Raw genomic sequence first — 20,223 nt, 5'->3', positions numbered from 1 at the left:
GTCAATGAAACCATTCTCAGAATTGTTAAATCATCTGATGGCCTATAAATTCAACATGGCAATCCAAGATGGCCGCTAAACCATTAAAATAACATAGTAAATTGACCATAACTAGGTCATCGTATCACCAAAACATGTAGTTTTGGTGTCTATATCTAGGTTATTATACCCTGTGAAGTCAATGAGACTATTCTCAGAATTGTTGAATTATCTGATAGCCTATAAATTCAATATGGCCATCCAAGATGGCCGCCAAACCATTAAAATAATAGTAAATTGACCATAACTAGGTCATCCTATGACCAAAACATGTAGTTTTGGTGTCTATATCTAGGTTTTTATACCCTGTAAAGTCAATGAAACCATTCTCAGAATTGTTAATTCATCTGATAGCCTATAAATTCAATATGGCAATCCAAGATGGCCGCTAAACCATTAAAATAACATAGTAAATTGAACATAACTAGGTCATCATATGACCAAAACATGTAGTTTTGATGTCTATATCTAGGTTTGTATACCCTGTGAAGTCAATGAGACTATTGTCAGAATTGTTGAATTATCTGATAGCCTATAAATTCAATATGGCAAACCAAGATGGCTGCCAGCCTGCCAAACCATTAAAATGACAGTAAATTGACCATAACTAGGTTATCATATGACCAAAACGTGTAGTTTTGGTGTCTATATCTAGGTTTTTATACCTTGTGAAGTCAATGAGACCATTCTCAGAATTGTTAAATTATCTGATAGCCTATAAATTCAATATGGCAATCCAAGATGGCTGCCAAAACAATTAAAAATGTACAATAACAATGTATTGTTTATTAATAAACCCGGTAAATTTCTATATGTATTTGGGTTAACTGAGCAGGCATAAAGAGCTCATACGATGTGGTCATGTAGACTCTTGACATAATCAGCGTAAAGAAAGCAAATGGATCAAGTATTACTAATGCTCATCGCTGTGACTCTCGATGTCATCGTCTGTAATTATGTGACTGCTGTATGGACACATGAACCAGTTTGGCATGGTCCACATCCAGCATGGTATGGTAGCACATATCTCCGGCAACTACAGTGAGGTGAACACGATTCGCAATTGCAGTGATCACTTTCAGTAGGTTGTCCGGGGCAGCTTTCATGTTCGTCATGATTGGAACCATCTGATTATTGTCTACTTTCCATCCCCAGTCTAGAGCATCCATACCATCGTCAGTAGCCTACCCATCCTGACCATAATCTGGTAGTAAACTCTGAAGCAGTGGAATTTGGTAAAGGATGATGTAGGTGGCAAGCGTTCAGGGTGAACAAAGGATTTGGCTGTTTTAATTTTCTTGACCAATGTATTGTATCGCTGTGTTTCTAGGTTACTACTGCCATCGTTGCCAAACATAACGGTCATAGCTTTGTTTCCAAGATCCTTAATGATGTGGTCTGTCTGATTTGGGAGAATAAAGCAATTTGCACATTCTTTGATTATTGGTTGACTTTTCACTAGTTTCTGGAAAGCGTCTTCTTCCCGATACCAAATATCCTTGACGTTGAATCACAACCGGTGAATACATGAATGAAGAGGAGCTGTAAGCATAATTATGTCTGGTCCGATGATTGCTTTAAGTTTGTTGATGTCGTGTATTTTGGTTGCGTAAGCCTTTTCGGAGTGGAAGTAGAGGTCTTTAATGTCTGGGTCAGTGTCAGCATAGCGTAGTATCAATATTAAAAGGTCCGTGTCTTCACCAATTAAAGCCGTACTATGTCGATGAGGGCTGTCCATCTGCCGTCTTGACGATGTCAACATCTGCATCACCTGGAGCGTTCATCACATTGTAGCTTCTATTCCTCAGTTGAGCAGAAATTAATCCTTCCTTGTTGGAAGCTCGAGGCAAGAACTGCTCCTTCTTTCCAATGAACTGGGTGTCTACAGTAAAGTGAACAACCGGGTGGACGTTCATGCCGCGTCTTTGATGGGTATTGTCTTTGATAGACGGACCACCATATCCATCAAAGACCACCGTTGCTAAGCGATAATGACGAATGGTAAAATCTGCATACGACTGTGCAATAGACCCATAACTGTCTCCAGTTTCCATGGCACTCGATGCAACAAGAACCCTCCATCAAGGAATGTAGTGATCGGTTTTCGAGGCAGATTCTTTCACTACTTCATAATCGGCTGACATCACACTGCTGGCATGTTCTGTGATGGCAGTAGCTATCTGAGGCTTATCTTCTGCAAGAAACAGGGTCTGGATGTTACGTGGCTGTCACAAGTAATACTCGTCTTCCTCTCAACTGGTCTGAGTTTTTGGGAAATGACAGCAACAAAACTGCGTTATATCAACTGGTTCAACAAGCTGTGATAACTTCAGTCGATCCAAACTTGTTTACGATTGTTGTAACATCATTAGATACAGCTCTTAACAATCAAACATTGGACATGTCTGATGTTTCCCCATGTGATCACGAAGAGGCAGACACCCGTATGTTTCTCCATGTGAAACATGGAAAATCCGATGCCATAGTCAAAACAGTAGATACTGATGTGGTAATTATTGCAATTTCGTGTTTTGACAAGTTAGAAATCTGTAAACTATGGGTTGAATTTGGAGTTGGAGAAAAAACTCGCTTCATTCCAATCCATGATATTGTTTCATCTTCACCTCAATCTCAGATGATTTGCGCTTCTTTACCTTTGTTTTATGCTATCACAATCTGTGATACTGTTTCGTCTTCGGAAAAAAAGGCTTGGGATTGTTGGATGCTTAATCTTACCGCAATGTGTGGCTTATTTAACTCTCTGAATTTCTCAAGCTCACCTAGTTCTATAAATGACATACAAAAGTATGTCATAGCTCTTTATGGCAATAGTCCTACTATCACGGATGTAGACGAATGCCGTTATATGATGTTTACCAATGGTTGCACTATTGAAAAGCTGCCACCAACGTCAGCTGCTTTGATGCAACATACACGCAGAGCGATACATCAAGCTGAAATACGGACATCAAGCTGAAATACGGAAATCAAGCCTCGTAAATGTTCAGCAACTACCTTCTCCTTTAGCTTGGGGTTGGAAACATAATGATGCAAATCAGCTTGTTCCGTTTTGTCAGTCTACTTGTGGCTCTCGATGTCCCTGTAAGAAAAAATCCATAAAATGCACAAGTCTTTGTTCATGCGAGTACGAAACATGCAATTCGACCACAAAATATCCAATCCTCTCTGATGTTTCATTTTCAATCCACATTGACGTTTCATCTCCAATCCACAATCATCATTCAAGAAATGCTTTTGACTTTCTAAACTCTATCTTGTAACTTGAAAAAACTTGTCGTACACGATTTTTTTTAATATCAAGTTACGTATGGTAGGAATTTAACATCGAAAACCGCTAGTTTTTTCATATTGAATTAACAGTGTTAAGACTCTGACATTGCATCATCTGGGGTCGTGTATTAATTGGATTTGTAGATCATAATTAGGGCTACATAATTATTTTAAATTTTAAAGTGGCATGACCAAAAGGGAAATTCACCCCTGGTAGCTGCTCTTCTGGTTATTCCCTTGATGACGTCGTTATTGCGTCATACTGTACTGGAATTATTGTTATTGCTTGCAATTGTAAAATTTTAAGCATTTGCAAAACTAATAATGAGAGTATTTGATCGCTTTTTTCGGAATAAACTTACCTTTGGTTCCTGAATTTGAAGTTGTCTAGTTTTAATAATGTAATGATGACGTCATAAAAGACGCAATCATGACGAAACTACTTTTAGGAATTGTGAAATGGTTTTAGTAACCGGTACTCCAACTAAAACCAACAGCAAACGACCAAAATAGGTTAAAAAAGCAAAAAAAAATATTTGATGACGTCACAATGACGTCATCAATTAAATTATTTTGTGTTTATTTTGTCTCACTTATTAGTATGTGCTTTTTAAGTTAAAATATACAAAAATCGAATATGTAATTGCACAAAAATGACGTAAAAAGAGCTGAAACGTGATTTCTGGGGAAATCCCCGATTTGGGGGTGATCACGTGACCCAAAAAGTTGCGGCACCCACTAAAATCAAAGTTGGGTTGATCAACTGCAAAAATATGCAAAAAAACAACGTGTAACACGTTTAGCCTAAAGATTCCCCTAAGGACCTGAACTATATTAAGTGCCGCTATTAAGAGTAGAACCAGCGCCGCTTGATCTTGAAGCTTCTTCGTTCACGAATTCACGCGCTAACCAAGTGAGCTATCGGGGTGGAAACTAGTTTCAGTTGCGGGGATCTTCTTGTCTGAGAACGTTTAACAAGGAAGGGTGTACCGGTACGACGCGTAAGATTCCATTGTGTGAAATTTAATGTTGTAGGCCTAGTAAACTCTTTATGTTCTTCCTTTTCAGACCACACTGAATTTCTTGTATTGGCAAAAGTATTTGAGTTATTTCACGCCCAATATGTTGCGGGTGCAATATTTCAATCTGACAGCTTTCTTCGCTGACTTACTACGATTAAGATTTTACAGGGCGTATATAACTGACTTGAATCATGTTTGGCATAATATCACACAAATAGCAAAAAAAAATCATTGAAGACCCAGTAAACTGGAGAAACACTCTTTTAACGAAAAAACAATAAGAGGAGGACGCAAAAGTGATCAAGACCGCCTCCACCTAAACCTTACAAACGAGGTTGGGAAGTGTTTGAATGCAACATGTCGGACGCTTGCGAAAATCACAATTGAAAAAAACTAGGTTCACAAAACGGCGAATATTGATTCAAGAATATTTGTTAACTTCGTGAATTGCAAGTTCAATGGAAATTCCTGAAAAAGTTCTATTGAACCTGAAACATTTTCTTTTATAAAAATAGGGCTAAACCCTGTAGTGCTAACATGGATTCGGTAAAAACATCTTAAAAAGTACAAATAAGTAAGTACAAATGTACTGTACATATGTCATCTTCATTAAATACAATTAGTGTTACGATTATTATTTAATTCTGTTCACAGTAATACACAGGCTACTTGAAGAAGTAAAGAAAATGTTCACTTTAATGCACATCTAATCACTTTTTGAAAAACACTTCATTTTCTTTCATTGGCAAAAATCAAATTTCCTAAACTCGAAGGACACAAAATTTCAATGCGGCATGCCGGTGCGCAAGATTCACTCATTTCATAAACAGTGCAACATTTCGGCATGAATTGAGAAGTACGTCACAAAGAGAAAGGAATTGCATAAAAACCGAACCTCGGTACTTTGATAAATGCTGTCAACTGGAGAAATCCGTCCTTTTTACAACGTCTTCAGACGTTGGATCAATGTAAAAACGACGGATTTTGCTAACAGGGCTTTGTAACTGAAAAGGAACAACTCAAATTGAAGCATTTCATTGGTGTTATCACCAGATTCCCAAGTGACACATTGCCAACAATTGAACTGGTAGTACGGTATTGGATTACAAACGTTACTAAAAAATTTAAGCAAGTGCAAAGTAGCAAATCCCCATACCGGTCATTCAATATTTAGACAAATGCAACATTAAAGCAACGAAACCGATTGAAGATTCGTTTTGATTTACAGTATGTATTTAAAATTGATTTTACAGATGATACAAGCAATCAGACATTTCATGCACTATCATTTGAAGAAAAACTGTCATCGCGACGTAAAATGAAGAAAACCGTAAGCAATAACACAAAAAAAAAACTGTACACAGCTGGACTTGAGCTTCTCAAACGTTTTATCCTGTGACCCCACTAGAAAATATTCTATATGCGGCTCCTTGATTGAAATTATATGCCTGCTTTTAATTTGTTTATCGATTCCAAAATTTGCAACCCCAGGGCTGTTGAGTCGGAGTCGTGGAGTCGGAAGGATTCTTGCCGGTGTCGGAGTCAAAAACGGCTGACTCCGACTTCATACAAAACAACAAAACTTTTATTTGAAATCTTTTTTCAAAATATTGTTTCTTGTTCTCCGTACTGAGCTTTACAACTTCACCAGAAAATAGAAAAAAATTGTTCTTGTTAATTTTTATGTCGTATATTTTTTGCCCTACTCCACAAGCCCTAGACACGACCCATAGTCTGAGAAGCCCTAGGCCAGAACAAAGTCGACTTCTTGAAGAATCTTGATTGAGAAATAAATAAGATTGAAGAATATGAAGTACGGCACAAAGCATTTCATCAACCTAAAATTCGGCACAAAGCATTTCATCACCCTAAAATTCGACGATAAATAAAAGATACAATTCTAAAACATCATCATTGGCATTTAACCCTGGAATAATCTATACTAAAAACAAAAAATGAAAAAATTAACTGCGATGAACATGGTTATATGCAATTTCATCAAAACACAAGACTAGCAATTCCAACATTGATATTAGGTGTTTGGTAAAAAAATCTACTTCAAAAGCACTGCTAAGAGTTTCTTCCGTCTTTCATTTCAGAATAGGTTGGATACTTGGCCCTTTTAAATATCTCTTCCATTTTATAAGAGGGATAAAGCCCAGTTTTTCCTGTCCGTCTGTTACTCCCTTTCGAATAACCATCCCAATGGTTGCCTGCTATGCCGACCACGTCACCAACCTGCATCTCTATGACGCCGTTGCCACCTTTTTCTGGATACAAGGCGGTTTGCTCGTGGCCGGTTTGTCCTCCGTAGTAGTAAATATCATCCAATGAGTGGAAGTAAGAGGAAGCGTCAGGATGAAGAGTCTGCATCAACTCGTAAGCGACACGGCAAACCTGAGAGGAAAACCACTTCTTTAAATCTTGAAGTTGAAAGATGTAGTTTAAGGTTTAACATTTTATAGTGATTTTGGGAAAGGCAAGCGAGAGAAAAATTGTTTTGCTTAAAACCGACAGAAAGAGATCTTTTTTCCTTCATTGAACGATCAATCAATCAAGTTCATTTTTTCAATACAGAAGCATCAACAGAATTACCCATCATGAAGGAATAATCAACGATTTCTACTGAATGAAAAGGGGGAACAACACTAAGATAAATACTAAATAGATCATCATCCGCCGCTTTCAAGCCGTGGGTTCTTTGCCCACAGTTCAAACGCAGTTTAATAAGAAACTAAAACTCAAACCAAGCAAGCTTTAAAAATTCAAACCTGAGACGAAAAGGTACAAGACAAATAGCTGCACTTGGAAAGCATGAAGATATCGACAAGGACGCCTCGCAAGCTGTTCTTGTTGTAGCGGCTGCCAAGTCCTGCCGAGTCCGCGATCTTCGTGTCGCCATAAAACACGTAGTCTGGAAACCTGATCAAATCAATGAGTAAACAATAAACAAAACGTCACAAAATTTCACAGCTGATTTATTGCTATAAATGCAATAAAGTTTGAAGACAATGGTGAGCAATAGCAGTTCTTTTCGGTGAAGACAAAAACTGCGTTAAACAATGAACTTCCATAAACTTTTGGGAGGAGCTATATACAGTAGTTCCAGACCTATTTGTCCTAATATCATTCAGCCATACTATCCAGCTCAATATTTAGCCTTATTACCTTTTTCTGGCATCTGATAACACCGAGGAATCGTCAGAAGCCAAATAGACTCTGCGGATCGCTTTCTCTCCACCCTTTGTTCTGGACAGTTTGAGGTCAAGTTTGTCATACCAGGCGATCACGTGATTCATGTATTCATCTATGCCGTGGAAAGCTGCTTCGGTGCCCACTTTGTCGGTCCGCCGGACGTGGACGCTGCAAGGAAATGCTCATACCTCAATATGATCCTGAGATTTTGTGGGAAGTGTTGATTATAAACTTGAAGTAGCTTCCGTTGGGTTCAAAATCGTACAAGTTTTATGGAGATTGAATTGAAAAGTTATTTTAAAACATAGCTCGAAAAATGCGATTGTGATCGCTGATTTACAGCAAACGTTCGTTCATTGATCCGTGACCGGAGAAACGGACAATAGATTGACTTAAGTTCAAAAATAACTCACCCTACAACTGGAAGTTCAAATCCGCTTGTTTTCACAACGGCGTCCAGGTCTTCCTGCAACCATCCCTGAGGTCGCATGAGGTAGCGGATGAACTGGCCCACCCACCACACAGATGGGTTGCCATGGAGACGAAGAAGCCGATCGGCGATGTCCTCCGGGATACCAAGAGGAAGATAAGGAGGGCGCTTGATCAGACCGTCCACAATAGGGAGGAAAACTGTCTGCACGTCTTTTGTCTCTTCTTCACCTAAAGGAAGTTCGTGAAGTTTATTTTTCATAAAATAACGGTGATGTATGTAAATACAGAATTAGTCTATCATTAAAAAAAAAGTGTTTCTCTGGCGACTGCAGCCTGGGGCAATAAGAAATTTGGAAAGCGACAATTAATTTTATTTCAGACGCTTTGCCACCAATCAGCACGACTGAATCTAATAAGGGTCTAAAACACGTAAAATGCAGCTAAGCAGCAAAATGACACAGCAAAGGGGCGTGCTGAACTATATGAAAGCTTGCACATGGAATTTATGGGATTCAAAGAAAAACGTTAACAGAAATGCTTTTGTCTCTCTCCAGACAAAGAAGCGCCACATGTGCTGAGCACTCGAGACAGTAATAAGCACACCTAATGCCGGATCATGGATATTGTAGGCCTAAAGCTTAAACCTCTTGTGGGACTATTTTGACGGGCGTAAAAACTTTTAACATCTATTAACCTTATTTCAACTAAACCTCTTGAAAACTATTCGGCCGCTATTATGTGAATGACCACAGGTTTGGTAATTGCCTAATTGGTTCCAGTTCCGTGGCTCCAATCTTAGTTCAACTCCTACGCAAGATAAGGCAGTGCTATGAACAAACAGCTCATGGCACCAACAGAGTATTTCTGTTTAGTGGATTCGAACAAGCAGTTACTTTTCACAAAGCATTAGTACTATGGACGCTCCAGCGAAATAAGCCATTAAAGCAGTACAAAGAGTCAAAGAGTAATAGGTTATTTGAAACTACAGGTCACTTGCATACATATAAATTACAGCCTATAAAGTTTTCAAGACGGTAGTGACCTTTCAAATATTTCACCTTTTTTCTATTAGCAACTTTCTTATTTATGGTGGGCCGAATTTTCGTAAGCCTAAAGCTTTAGCTTGTTCAGCTTTATGGATAATCCGGTACTGAGCATACCCTTGAAAAACCAATCATGCAATAAACATGAAGGAAAATAAATCTGAATTCGAAGTTCTTCTTGTTTCCTATGAGACGGATTGCTCAAATTTCAGAAAAGGAGATGAAAAGCCAAGACAGTGTGAGTGTGGGACTGAAGGTTCGTCTAGTGCTGCTATGCCATGCATTCATTTGGCGCTTTGTACATGGGACATTCAAGAGTGACACGGTTAGGAGTTTGTTTCTCCACGCTGCATTCGCAAGCCGATGAGAAAACCAAACCTCACTTGTGCATATTGAAATGGGTGCGGCTAACTGCAGTTAAAATTCTTTTTTGCTTGACCCAAATGGACCGGGCAGGTCCATTCCAGGAGAGCGCCATCACGTGAAGCATGGAACCATCGAGTCTAGTACCGGTGGAACACCACGCTCCTTTCAGTATGCTGCGATGGTGATATGATCACTGATTGGTGATATGATCACTGATTGGTGATATGATCACTGATTGGTGATATGATCACTGATTGGTGATATGATCACTGAATGGCTGTATCAGTTTAGATACAACCGGTACAAAAGGGTGCCTTGGCTTCAGTCGTATGGGTAATCCTTGAGATGGTATGTTGGGTTTTGCGTGTAGCAAGTAGTCAGTTTTTTTGCCAGGCGAGCCAAGTGCATAATGGCTCTCTTTCAGGAAAGCCCAGCAGGTTGGATGCCTGCATTCCTGCAAGAATTGCTAAATAACGTTTTAAAATTTAATCCGAAAATAAATCTTTTCACTTCAAGCGAAAATGATTATTATCGAAAGACAACTCAGAAACGAGGTTTAGGCGCCTATCCCCAAACAACACCTTTGGATGAAAGTGGATAATCGTGTAAAGCAAATACGGATCAATGATTTTTATTCTAATTTTAGACAATTACATTTCTAAAAAATGTTGATCAATTCAAAATTTTTCCTACGCAAAAATTTTCACTGGGCACGGAACAACACACGTCTTTCTGGTTTCATCAGCATCAGAGTTGATTATTTTCTAATCAATAAGATCTAGTTCAATGGAAAAAGAAAAAATGGATTTTGTAAAAGAATTGCATAATTGACCCACCCAGCTTAGTGCGTAAAGGTTCAGCTTCAGCCTCCACATACTAACAATCCAGACAGCGAATCAGTCGTATTTTACATTGATTTCTTATCTGGGTATGTTGTAAGTGACATGCAAAGAATTTTCAAATGTTGCTAAAAATTTCGTTCAACCAACCACTCGGTACAGAGGTTGGTTCCGCTCAAAAGTTAAAACAACCTCAACAATGGCAACTGAGAACTGATATATCCAGCTGACAAAAGTTGCCTTTTTACACCATTTCAATGTTTATAGACGTTGAAACGATGTAAAAAAACAACATTGCTGGTTGTTTATGAGCAAACGAGGCGGAGGCAGCTACACAGGTTGGAAATCGTTGTGCGTTGAAACATTCAAAAAGAAACGCATTTGAACTAAATTAGGTATTTTGCAAAAAGGTTTGATACTGGATATAAACAGTGGTATGCAGAACACATAATTTTTAGCTGGTGTGAACACAGATAAAAACTTGATCAATTCCTAGACATCATCCATGTCCAATCAATGTTTTTCTTCCGCAATTCTTGACAGAAAATGCGATCACTGGCGCACCAACACAGTTTTGGCCGAAGTCTTTATCACGAAGAAATATAATGAATGCAGAAACAAAACTTTAATCTCCAAATCAGTTCATCCGTAACAAAAATGAATATCCATTTTTGCACATGTGTTTTCATTTTATCAACTTTTAGAATAATAATAAACGACAAAAGAGGCAAACGTAAACTGTGCATGGGATACTGAAAATAAGGCTTAAAACCATTCAGTTCTAAGACATCGAGTTTGCTTAGCCGGATCTTGCCTAGAGAACAAAGCACGTCGTCATCTAGAGACGTTGTCAATGCAAAACAACGGATTTTGCCTGCTGGGTGGCCAGCTGAAGTGGCTTGAGTGGTAGAGGGAGTGGTATGTTCATTTGTATTTTGTTGGTAGAATATTTTCCGCTTTTTGAAGCTCAACCATTTCAAAACATTTCAGATGACAAGGTGAACTTACAGATGACAAGGTGAACTTATGCAAACAGACGTTGGATTTACGAACAGAAGATTACTTTGCGGCTTTGTATTTTTTCTCAATGCTAAATCGGGATCACTGAATCACAGGGATAGGTTTCTAATCTACTACATTTAGAATTAAACTTATGAACAAAACGGAGATTACCTACAATACATCACCACCAGCCAGGAGTTTTCCTAGCAGTGAAATGCACTGATGTCTTTTTAGAACATCAATGGCGTATTTTACAAAGACTGCAACGCGCAAACGAAACTCTCAGTGATGCTCATAAACTGGATAGTCTCAGACTTATAAAAGGAAAAAATATTTGCATATTGGTTAGTAGTCGGCCATGATGTTTCAGGATAAAGCCCAGGCTTCTTTGAAGCAAAATGGCGAGAGAGATTGATTACACTTCCTAATCTCCAAGAGAAGATTGAGAATGCTGATTGCTGAAGTGGTTGAGATCTTCCGACAGCTTCCCTGATAAACGCCACAAGAACACGTACCATGAGTTGAATTAGTTGCCGAATGAAAATTCAATGAAAAAACTTACCGGTCCATTTGACAGCAGAAGAGGCTGGTTTCACGCAGGTTTCGCTGACCGGCTTGAAGACAGCATCCCAACCTTCCGGGTTGTATCTCCAGTTTTGTGATTCTATGACAAGGGTCCGCTTCGTGCCGTAGGCTACCATGAAGCAGTAAGCGACGTGATGGATCTGGCAGCCAAACCCACAGCCTTTGTTCAGCTTGCACAGCAGCTGGCGAGCGGTATCGCAGTTTTTCGGGTTCTGAGGAATTAAAACAAAGATGATGAATGAAGCTTTACTGCTAGGGTAAGGGTTAGTTTAATGCTGCTCGCAAATGAAACTCGCTAGTTTGATTATCATAGAGGCGACAGTGCACAGAATGCACACGAGTTGTAGAGATGAAAACGCATGCATACGAATGTCACTTCACAATTCACATACACTTGACCACCTATCGTCCAATTTACAACAAAACATTTATAATCGGCATTTTTTGAATGTCCCACTCTAAACAACGCATTCATCAATGCACAATTATAGGTCGAAACTTGTGGCAACAATTTCACCTGAACGAAATGAATCCGGGAACGAATCATTTCCTGCAGTTCCTGTGCTTCTTTTCGCCTCCAGTCATCGTTAAGTGAACTCAAGTCCTCAGAATCGATCAACGCAGCTCTGTATGATATGAAAGTAATCTTTACACACAATCTCAACATGATGCTATGTAGCATGTGAAACTTTTCCACCAACTCAACAAAAGAGATTTGTCTTGCGAAAAAGTGTACCGATAGTAAACATGCTTGTAACATATAGTAGTCTAATTTACAGAGTGTATATTCAAATTAACGTAAACATGTTAGATCGTACACAGAGAACCGAAATTAGTAGAAAAGATTAAATTACAGTTTTTTTTAGAAGAACATTTTTTCAATTTGTAATATAATGATATGCCACGAAATATTGACATAAATGCCAAATTTGTGGATTCACAATTAAATTTTATCCCGGGGAATGCAATTAAAGATATATATACATACAGTACACCAAGTATACGGTACGTTTTGCTTGTCATGTTACTTGTTGGAGCACAGACAATCCGGTTTTGATTGTTATTGAAGAATATCAACGCTCCAATATTGCAGTGGTGTGGTAGCCATGCAAATGCAATAACGTTGCTTTTCGATTTCACAATTTATTTGAAACTGACATATGGTGCTAATTCGGACTTTTTAGCTTTCTGTCACAACAAGAAACCTAGACTAAACCACCCGAGAGTAAGCCTGTAAGCTTCTTTGGTTGTTTTCAATAGTATTTTCAGCAGCAAAGCACGCTTTACATTGTCATCACATGAAAACGGCAAAGCAACAGCGATAGAAGCATTTTTGTTAAAATATTCTGAAGCCACCTGTCCTGCAGCGCCATTCCCTCTGATTTCAAAAAGAAATACAGTATATTATACTCTCACAGACAACTCTGCATGCAATGTATGTGTTGTGCATGTCGTACACATGCGCAGTAGAGGATTAGCGTTCTCTTGTGCTGCACTTATGTTATTTCAAGCTCACTGATCATTTAAGTTAAAAAATGAAAGGGGACAAATTGGAAAAACTGGCCTAGCTGCAACAAGATTAACACCAACGTACCATTAAATGGTGTTTCTACTTCGAACCAAGCAGAGTTGCGACAACAAGCAATTGAAAAATAAATAATTCATTCAATAATGTGGAATTTAATAGTCAGTGAAATTTAATTTGAAGAAATTTTACTTAAAAAGGACATTTTAACAAATATCTGTCAAATGTTTGATGGAAAGTATGTCCGTAAGAAACCAAAAATAAGTCCGAAAATAAACAGATAAAAAAGCTGACAGATAAATATAACCATAATGCCACGTACTTTGCGCAGAGTATAATCATACATTCAGAAAATATGACCGAGTTATAGCAAGAAAAATAATTTTGTCCACAAAATCTTTAACAAATTTTTATAAAAAAAAAATATAATTACTGCAACTGCAAGTTAATGCATCATCGGCAAAACCGATGGTTACACAAAAGCTGAAGCAATTGGATTTAACTGAATTACACATTCAAAACAAAATTAATCTAAATTTTCCAGCATGTGAAGTCTGAAGATTTATAAAAAACATTTTCGACAGTCGCTTCCCCAGACAATAAAATCTGTTATTTTTACATTGATGACGAATGTAAAAATTATAGATTTTCCTGTCTGGGTTGGGACATAACAAAGCTATTCCTTTGCAGAAGGAATGACATAAAACCGTAATTCCAATATTTTCTAAACAACGCTTTACTCCTCGTTTTGCATTTTCTGGATTTTCTTTTGGTTAGGATTGGCAGTATATGCACAAAGCACATTTTGTAATGCAAGTAAAATTGCAATTCAACTTTTGCGACTCAAGTAAAGAATTCCAGTGTTGAAAGCAAGTGCATGTAAAACATTTATTTCAAACTTCCAGTTAACCCAAACTCAACTCGACTTTAAACTCCAAAATGAACATCGTGAAAAGCAGCTAACAACTTCACCAGACGTTGAATCAACGTAAAAAGAACAAATTTTGCTAGACCATTGAATCGTTAGCGGAACAACGCTCGGCTGACAAAAACATTCATTTATTAGCTCAGAGGCATGGCACAGTTAGTGGTGTTATTGATTCGATGAATAGTTGATTTTATGACTTGTTCAAGTGCTCAGGCTCAACGATCTATGTACACAGGATGTGATATTGATAAAATGAAATATACTCCAACTTTTTATTTTATTTGAAACTAACATTATTGAACGTAAAAACGCTTTAAAAAATTCAGTTATCGGACAACTGCACATCAGATGAATTGCTGAAAAAAAAACATATATACACAATTACACATAGTGAAATTGGTTCTACTCACTGCTGCTGTGTGGCAAAGCGAATGAGAAGATCATCAATTTTGGAACCCAAGTCGTCTGGATGTTTTTTAAGCAACTTCAGTTCCCTCTTCAAGTTGTACCAGATCTCAACAAGGTTGTTGTGATTTCGTTTAATCAAAACTTCGTGTTCCTTCGAAACCACTGAAACACAAAATACGAAATGTGGTTATTGGAAATCGATTTCCATCAATTCCGTTGACAAATGTATTTGATTGTCTCCATCAATTAACGCTGACGAAAATGAACTGTCAAATAAAAATGCCACCTAGCAAGACAGACCAGGTGTTGATACGTGATGGCGGGTTAATTAAAATTATGCTTCACGCTTCGTTGATTACACCAGTCACAATTTACTCCAAACAAATATCGATCAAACAAATCAACAGGAACAAGTTTCGAGCTTTGCATTGTCTCAATGTTTTTTGTTTTTGAAATTATGTTGAACAATTTTATATGCAGTGTCAAAAAGTTCAAAGTAACTTGTTTTAGAGTTCAAACGTTCCTATAACTTTTGTCCTGTTTTAAGGTCACACCTCGTAGTAAAGATTGACAGAAAAAGGACGAAAGACAGTCAATTTTCGCAGATGCTACCGCATGTTTTTAATGATAGTCAAAACCGACTTTCTTTCGAACATCGGTCAGACACTCCGATCACTTGATCACTTGGCAACCCAGTCGACAACAGCAGAAACTCACAACTAGCCTTTTTACACTGGTTCAAAGTCAACGTCTATCGCTTTGTGTCAATGTGACCAAACATGAGAAAAAATAGGCACATGTGAATTCGTTCAACAAATGTGATACAGCAACTTTGCTGTTATCGCAGCTACGTGGAAAGGACAAACCAAGGCCATCCACCTGGGAGGGAGCAAAAAAGTATTTTCAGAAAGTGCAACACAGACAACAATATCCGTCATTTTTACATTGATTTAACGTCTGCAGACGGGAAAGTGACTAGAAAAAGTGATGCTTAGTGGAAGAGCATCAAATAGATTGCGTTTTGTGGAAGCAATGATAATAAAATTAGTTTGTGTGAAAGAAGAGAAAATGATTCTAAAATTCCAGCCATTTAATGTTGATCTAACGTTGACGGTATCAGACGAACGACAGATAAGTTTAGAAATAGCTCTTAGTCTGAGAATATGAGTTTTTCAAGATATATACATATACCATCGATTTGCAAACGAAACATTTCAAGACTTTGTCAATGGAATGAATTGTGAGACATGAAACTGGAACACAAGGTGCAAAGCGCACATCTGCAACAATATACTGATCTGTTGCGTACCAGACACATCACATAAGTAATTTTGTTTGTTTGCACAGTGTATAGCAAAGACTGCCCTTTCAGTTAAAAAAATCGTATGCTTGAGCGTCAAGACAACTCTGTGAAGCGCAAATAACTCGAGATTTACTTTATTTCTGCCATGAATATTCAAAAGCATATCACGATCATTACGTGTCCGCAACCAATCCGAACGTAAAAAAATGAGCCTAAATCTACAACACAGTCAATGATTTAATTAATTCCGATATAAATCGACAGCAAAACTTTGAAAAAACGTTTTATGTTTTTTTTACTGTTAGTAAAAAATGAAATTGGTGTTGTTGGCGGGCAAGGCAAGTGCAGAAGCCAGAAGTTCTATAATTTTACATTGAATCAACATCGTCAGACGATAACGATTGAATGGATAGCGGGGAATGCAAACTTTGCTTTGGAGGATAGTTGAATGTGTTGTGGCGACCATGCGATTCGAGAAAATGCGCCAATTCGGTGGCGAAGAAAAAACACAAATACAAAACAGGAAAACCTTCACTAACAACGTGATGGGCTGAAGTAGAAGCTTCCGTTGAAGTGCTAGCTTTGAGCTAATGACAAAACATTGCATATGGTCGAGGAAGCAGTGGCTAAGCAGTAAGCATTCATGCAAGTGGTGTGCAGGCGCAGCTTCATAGCTTCACGTACAGGGTCTGCTACTATTCGGTGAGTCTGATTCGGTGAGTTCCTAACCTCTAACCCCTAAAACGGCAATGATAATTAGGCTACGGTAACCAATAATTTAAAAAAAAAAATTTGAAAAAATCACCGAATAGGGATCGGACTCACCGAAACAGGCCATTCCGTCACGTACAACGTACGATTGTACGTACATCACTGTTCACAATACAGTAGTAAGGTACAGTTTTAGACTGCATGACTAAAAACACATTAATTAGTGACTAGTGTACTGTAACACTAAAAGCATCATGGTATGAAACTAATATGGTTAAGTGCAAGTGTGCTACTCATGGCAGCACTTATGGATGCATTATCCATTCTTGTTATGCACTTTCTTTGCTTGTTGGTGTGAATGAGAGCAAAGGGGTTGACGGTGCACAGGTGCGTGGTCTTGTGAACTTTCATAGAAGATATTTAAGGTCAATTGATGCTCAACATCACAAAGACCTCAACCCAAATAAATTTTAGAAACAAAACAGGTTTTGAATAAACGAATTGACCACGCTGCAAAAACTGCCATCTGCATTCCAAAACACTTTTTTCAAAGTTTATGCAAGTGTACTGGTACTGCCATCAGACTTTTGCATTGTGTCATTTACTCATTTGCAACTTGAAACTGACTTTAACAAAGTGCCATACACATCTCAAGAACTCACCACCAAGATTCGTCTCTTTACTTGCTAGACAGACCCGTAATCGTGTTTGAAGTTTCTGAATAGCAGTCATATCTGGAGCTGAAAGATCTTTCCCTTCATTGTTGAGTGATATTTTACTAGAAAAAAAAACACATACCATTCCGGTACTTTAAAATTGCTCTTTTTATGCTGTGAGTGTGAAAGACCTGGTGCAAATGTTAGCTCAAATCCACCTGTCAGACTTAAAAATATTATTGCATAAAAGATATGAACAAATTCAATTTAACTCAAATTTGATACAGTACTAACTTTCTAAATATCGGTACGGTATTTATTAAAAAAGCCATGCAGTCTGTTAACAAAATATTGCTTTGTTTCTTTTTAGTGGAGTTGGAGCAACATCTCTTTTCTGAGGCAAGTTTTTTTTTACAAAATAAAAAGGGCTTCTGTAAATTATCAGATTATCACAGAAAAAGGTACCAGGTAATGCAATAATATAAATTTTAGCAAAACAAATCTGCTCAATACTGACACATTTCCGCGTTTATAGATAAATTTGCCAAATCAAACTTATTGATTGAAGTAACAAAAAGCAAATAAAATGAGTATCAGAATCTCGATGAGAAAATTTAAAAAATCTAACTCAAACAAATTTAGAAATGTATTTGCAATTACATAAAGTCATTAAATAATTGTCAATTATTGTTGTAGCCTTCCAATGTAGTTTGGGAACATCGAGAATCTGGGGTGGTGAAAGGATAAACCCTCGGCCCCAGAGGCTAACACGATGAAAAACAATTATCAAAATTCAAGCACCCCTAAGCTAGTGGTACTTTCCTTTTAATCTTTAAAGCTAAATGCAATTCTGATTCAGGATGCAAAAATATAAATTCGGAATGAGGTTCTTTCCAAGTTATCATTAATTATATACCGTACTATTACACTTCTACAGCTACAACTAAGATGTCTCTGTTTTGTGTTCACTCTGTTTATGCATGTATATGCCAGTTGATATGATACATCAGAGGTGACAAACGAGGCCCGTCAAAGAATTTTGTGCGGCCCGCAAAACAATTTGACAATCGCTCATGCATTAAAGACAAAATACATCTCAAAGCTGTTTTATGCCTTCACTGGTACACCTTTCCTTTGCTATTTTCTTGCCCTAAAATGCACTTTCCAAAAAGTCGTTACAGGTTGAGGCTGACAGATGAAAATCTTAGTATGCAGTTGAGAGTTGCTACAATGCTACATCGTTGCTACTAAGCAAAAAATTCAATGCTTCAATGTTATTTTTTAATATTTTATGCTTCAATGCTGCATTAGATAGCTTCAGCTGTATGATTCGCATGGGCTTTTGTTTGTTGTTTTAAAAAAAAATTTCATTTACTGATTTGTTGTTTCGGAGCATAATGGTCGAAACATTTAGTCAACTTGAGCAAAAGGGATAGAGCCAAAAAAAGAAGAAATCATACTCATATAAAAACAAACGCTTCGAAAATTAAACTGTCTTCATTATCAGTGCAAGTACTGTTGCTCTAGCCTATTTGCTCAAGTTGATTTGTTTTATTTTTTACTGCTGTATGTTTCGATGCTGCATAAAATAATTTCAACTGTGTGGATCTTATTACTTTCATCTGGGCACCGTTTGTTATTTTTTTTATGAATAACATCTTGAGTCACTTCTAAAAGATTTCATAGTAGGTTACGATTAAAAAGTTGTGTGGCCCGATAACTTATGTGTAATTGACAAAGTGGCCCGCAACCGCAAAAAGGTTCAGCACCCCTGTGATAGACAAATGAGTTTTAATTGTTTGCAATGTGGTAAAAATAAGTCATTCATCTTAAAAACCTACCAACAACTACTCTACCAAACACTAGAAATTGCTTACATTTTACTGGACCAGTTGATACTTATTTTTTGTCCATACTAGACACAATAATACAATATAACGATAGGCTACTTACTTAAATTGATTATTCATATCAAGAAGTTGTTGGTTTTGCTTCTGCAACTGATCAATGGCTAAGATTGCTTTGTCCAAAGCAAGGCGATTGGTATTACTGGATTCTCTGAAAAAACATACAAAACTTAACATTAGAAAAAACACAATTATAAGAACACAATATATATATCTAATATACTATTTACCTATATTACATTGTCTGTAGTGTTAAAGATTCAATTAAATAAACTTAAAAACCAGAACTGATAACTTGAAACAGATAAAAGACAAATAAAAAATAGGTTGTGTTTAAAATCCATTCTCTTGTTTAGTTTGTGAAAAGCAAACATATATTCTTACGATGGAGCTTGATTGTGGAAAACGTATATCAAGACTGTAAACCAAATAATAACTCCAAAAATGATCCATTCCAAAGGACGCCGCATATTTGCAGTTGCTGTCTATTAGCTATTCAAAAGTACTTTCATGAAAAAACAAAATTCCGCATAGGGTTGGAAAGAAAATTACAAAAGGTTTTAAAACTCTTTTTTATCGACAATCACTTAGCCATTCTCCTGAAAAGTTGTTCAAACTGTTGAAAATTACGACATATTTGAAACTGTCAACTGTGTAACAAAATTAATACTGAAATATATTCCTGCTAGTGAATATCACTGAAAGGATGATTTACCAATAAAGAGTTAGAATTAGAGTCAGCAATGTTCCTCTGTTATACTTACTTGCCCAAAGCTATCTTACACAGTATAATAAGCTACAACTTTACATACCAAACTGGTAGGCCTACAAGTACTAGCTCTAAAAGAGCAAATTGCTTTTGAAATGTCTCTCTCACACAATAACACATCTTTCTGCTCGAAAGGAAGCACTGACTTCACTGAAGAGCAAAAATGATCATTACACCTAATCAATGCAACAAATTATTAGGC

General features: G+C 37.3%; 1 protein-coding gene across 1 annotated transcript; it reads right to left on the bottom strand.

Annotated features, from left to right (window-relative positions):
* Window positions 1–4,411: 4,411 nt before the first annotated feature.
* Window positions 4,412–19,844, bottom strand: LOC145784196 (alpha-(1,6)-fucosyltransferase-like). The gene is made up of 10 exons (XM_082595969.1): window positions 19,637–19,844; window positions 19,299–19,403; window positions 17,352–17,467; window positions 14,678–14,837; window positions 12,332–12,440; window positions 11,792–12,026; window positions 7,961–8,207; window positions 7,521–7,715; window positions 7,124–7,274; window positions 4,412–6,749 (listed from the first exon to the last, which is right to left on the bottom strand). Exons 1-10 carry the CDS (start codon window positions 19,720–19,722, stop codon window positions 6,423–6,425), a joined length of 1,731 nt encoding a protein of 576 aa, XP_082452095.1. The 5' UTR covers window positions 19,723–19,844; the 3' UTR covers window positions 4,412–6,422.
* Window positions 19,845–20,223: the final 379 nt, after the last annotated feature.

Source organism: Aplidium turbinatum, chromosome 15 (assembly GCF_918807975.1).
Source record: "Aplidium turbinatum chromosome 15, kaAplTurb1.1, whole genome shotgun sequence".
In the NCBI taxonomy this organism is placed as follows: domain Eukaryota; kingdom Metazoa; phylum Chordata; class Ascidiacea; order Aplousobranchia; family Polyclinidae; genus Aplidium; species Aplidium turbinatum.
The sequence above is the reverse complement of the archived record's forward strand: the minus strand, read 5'-3'. Positions and strand labels throughout refer to the sequence as shown.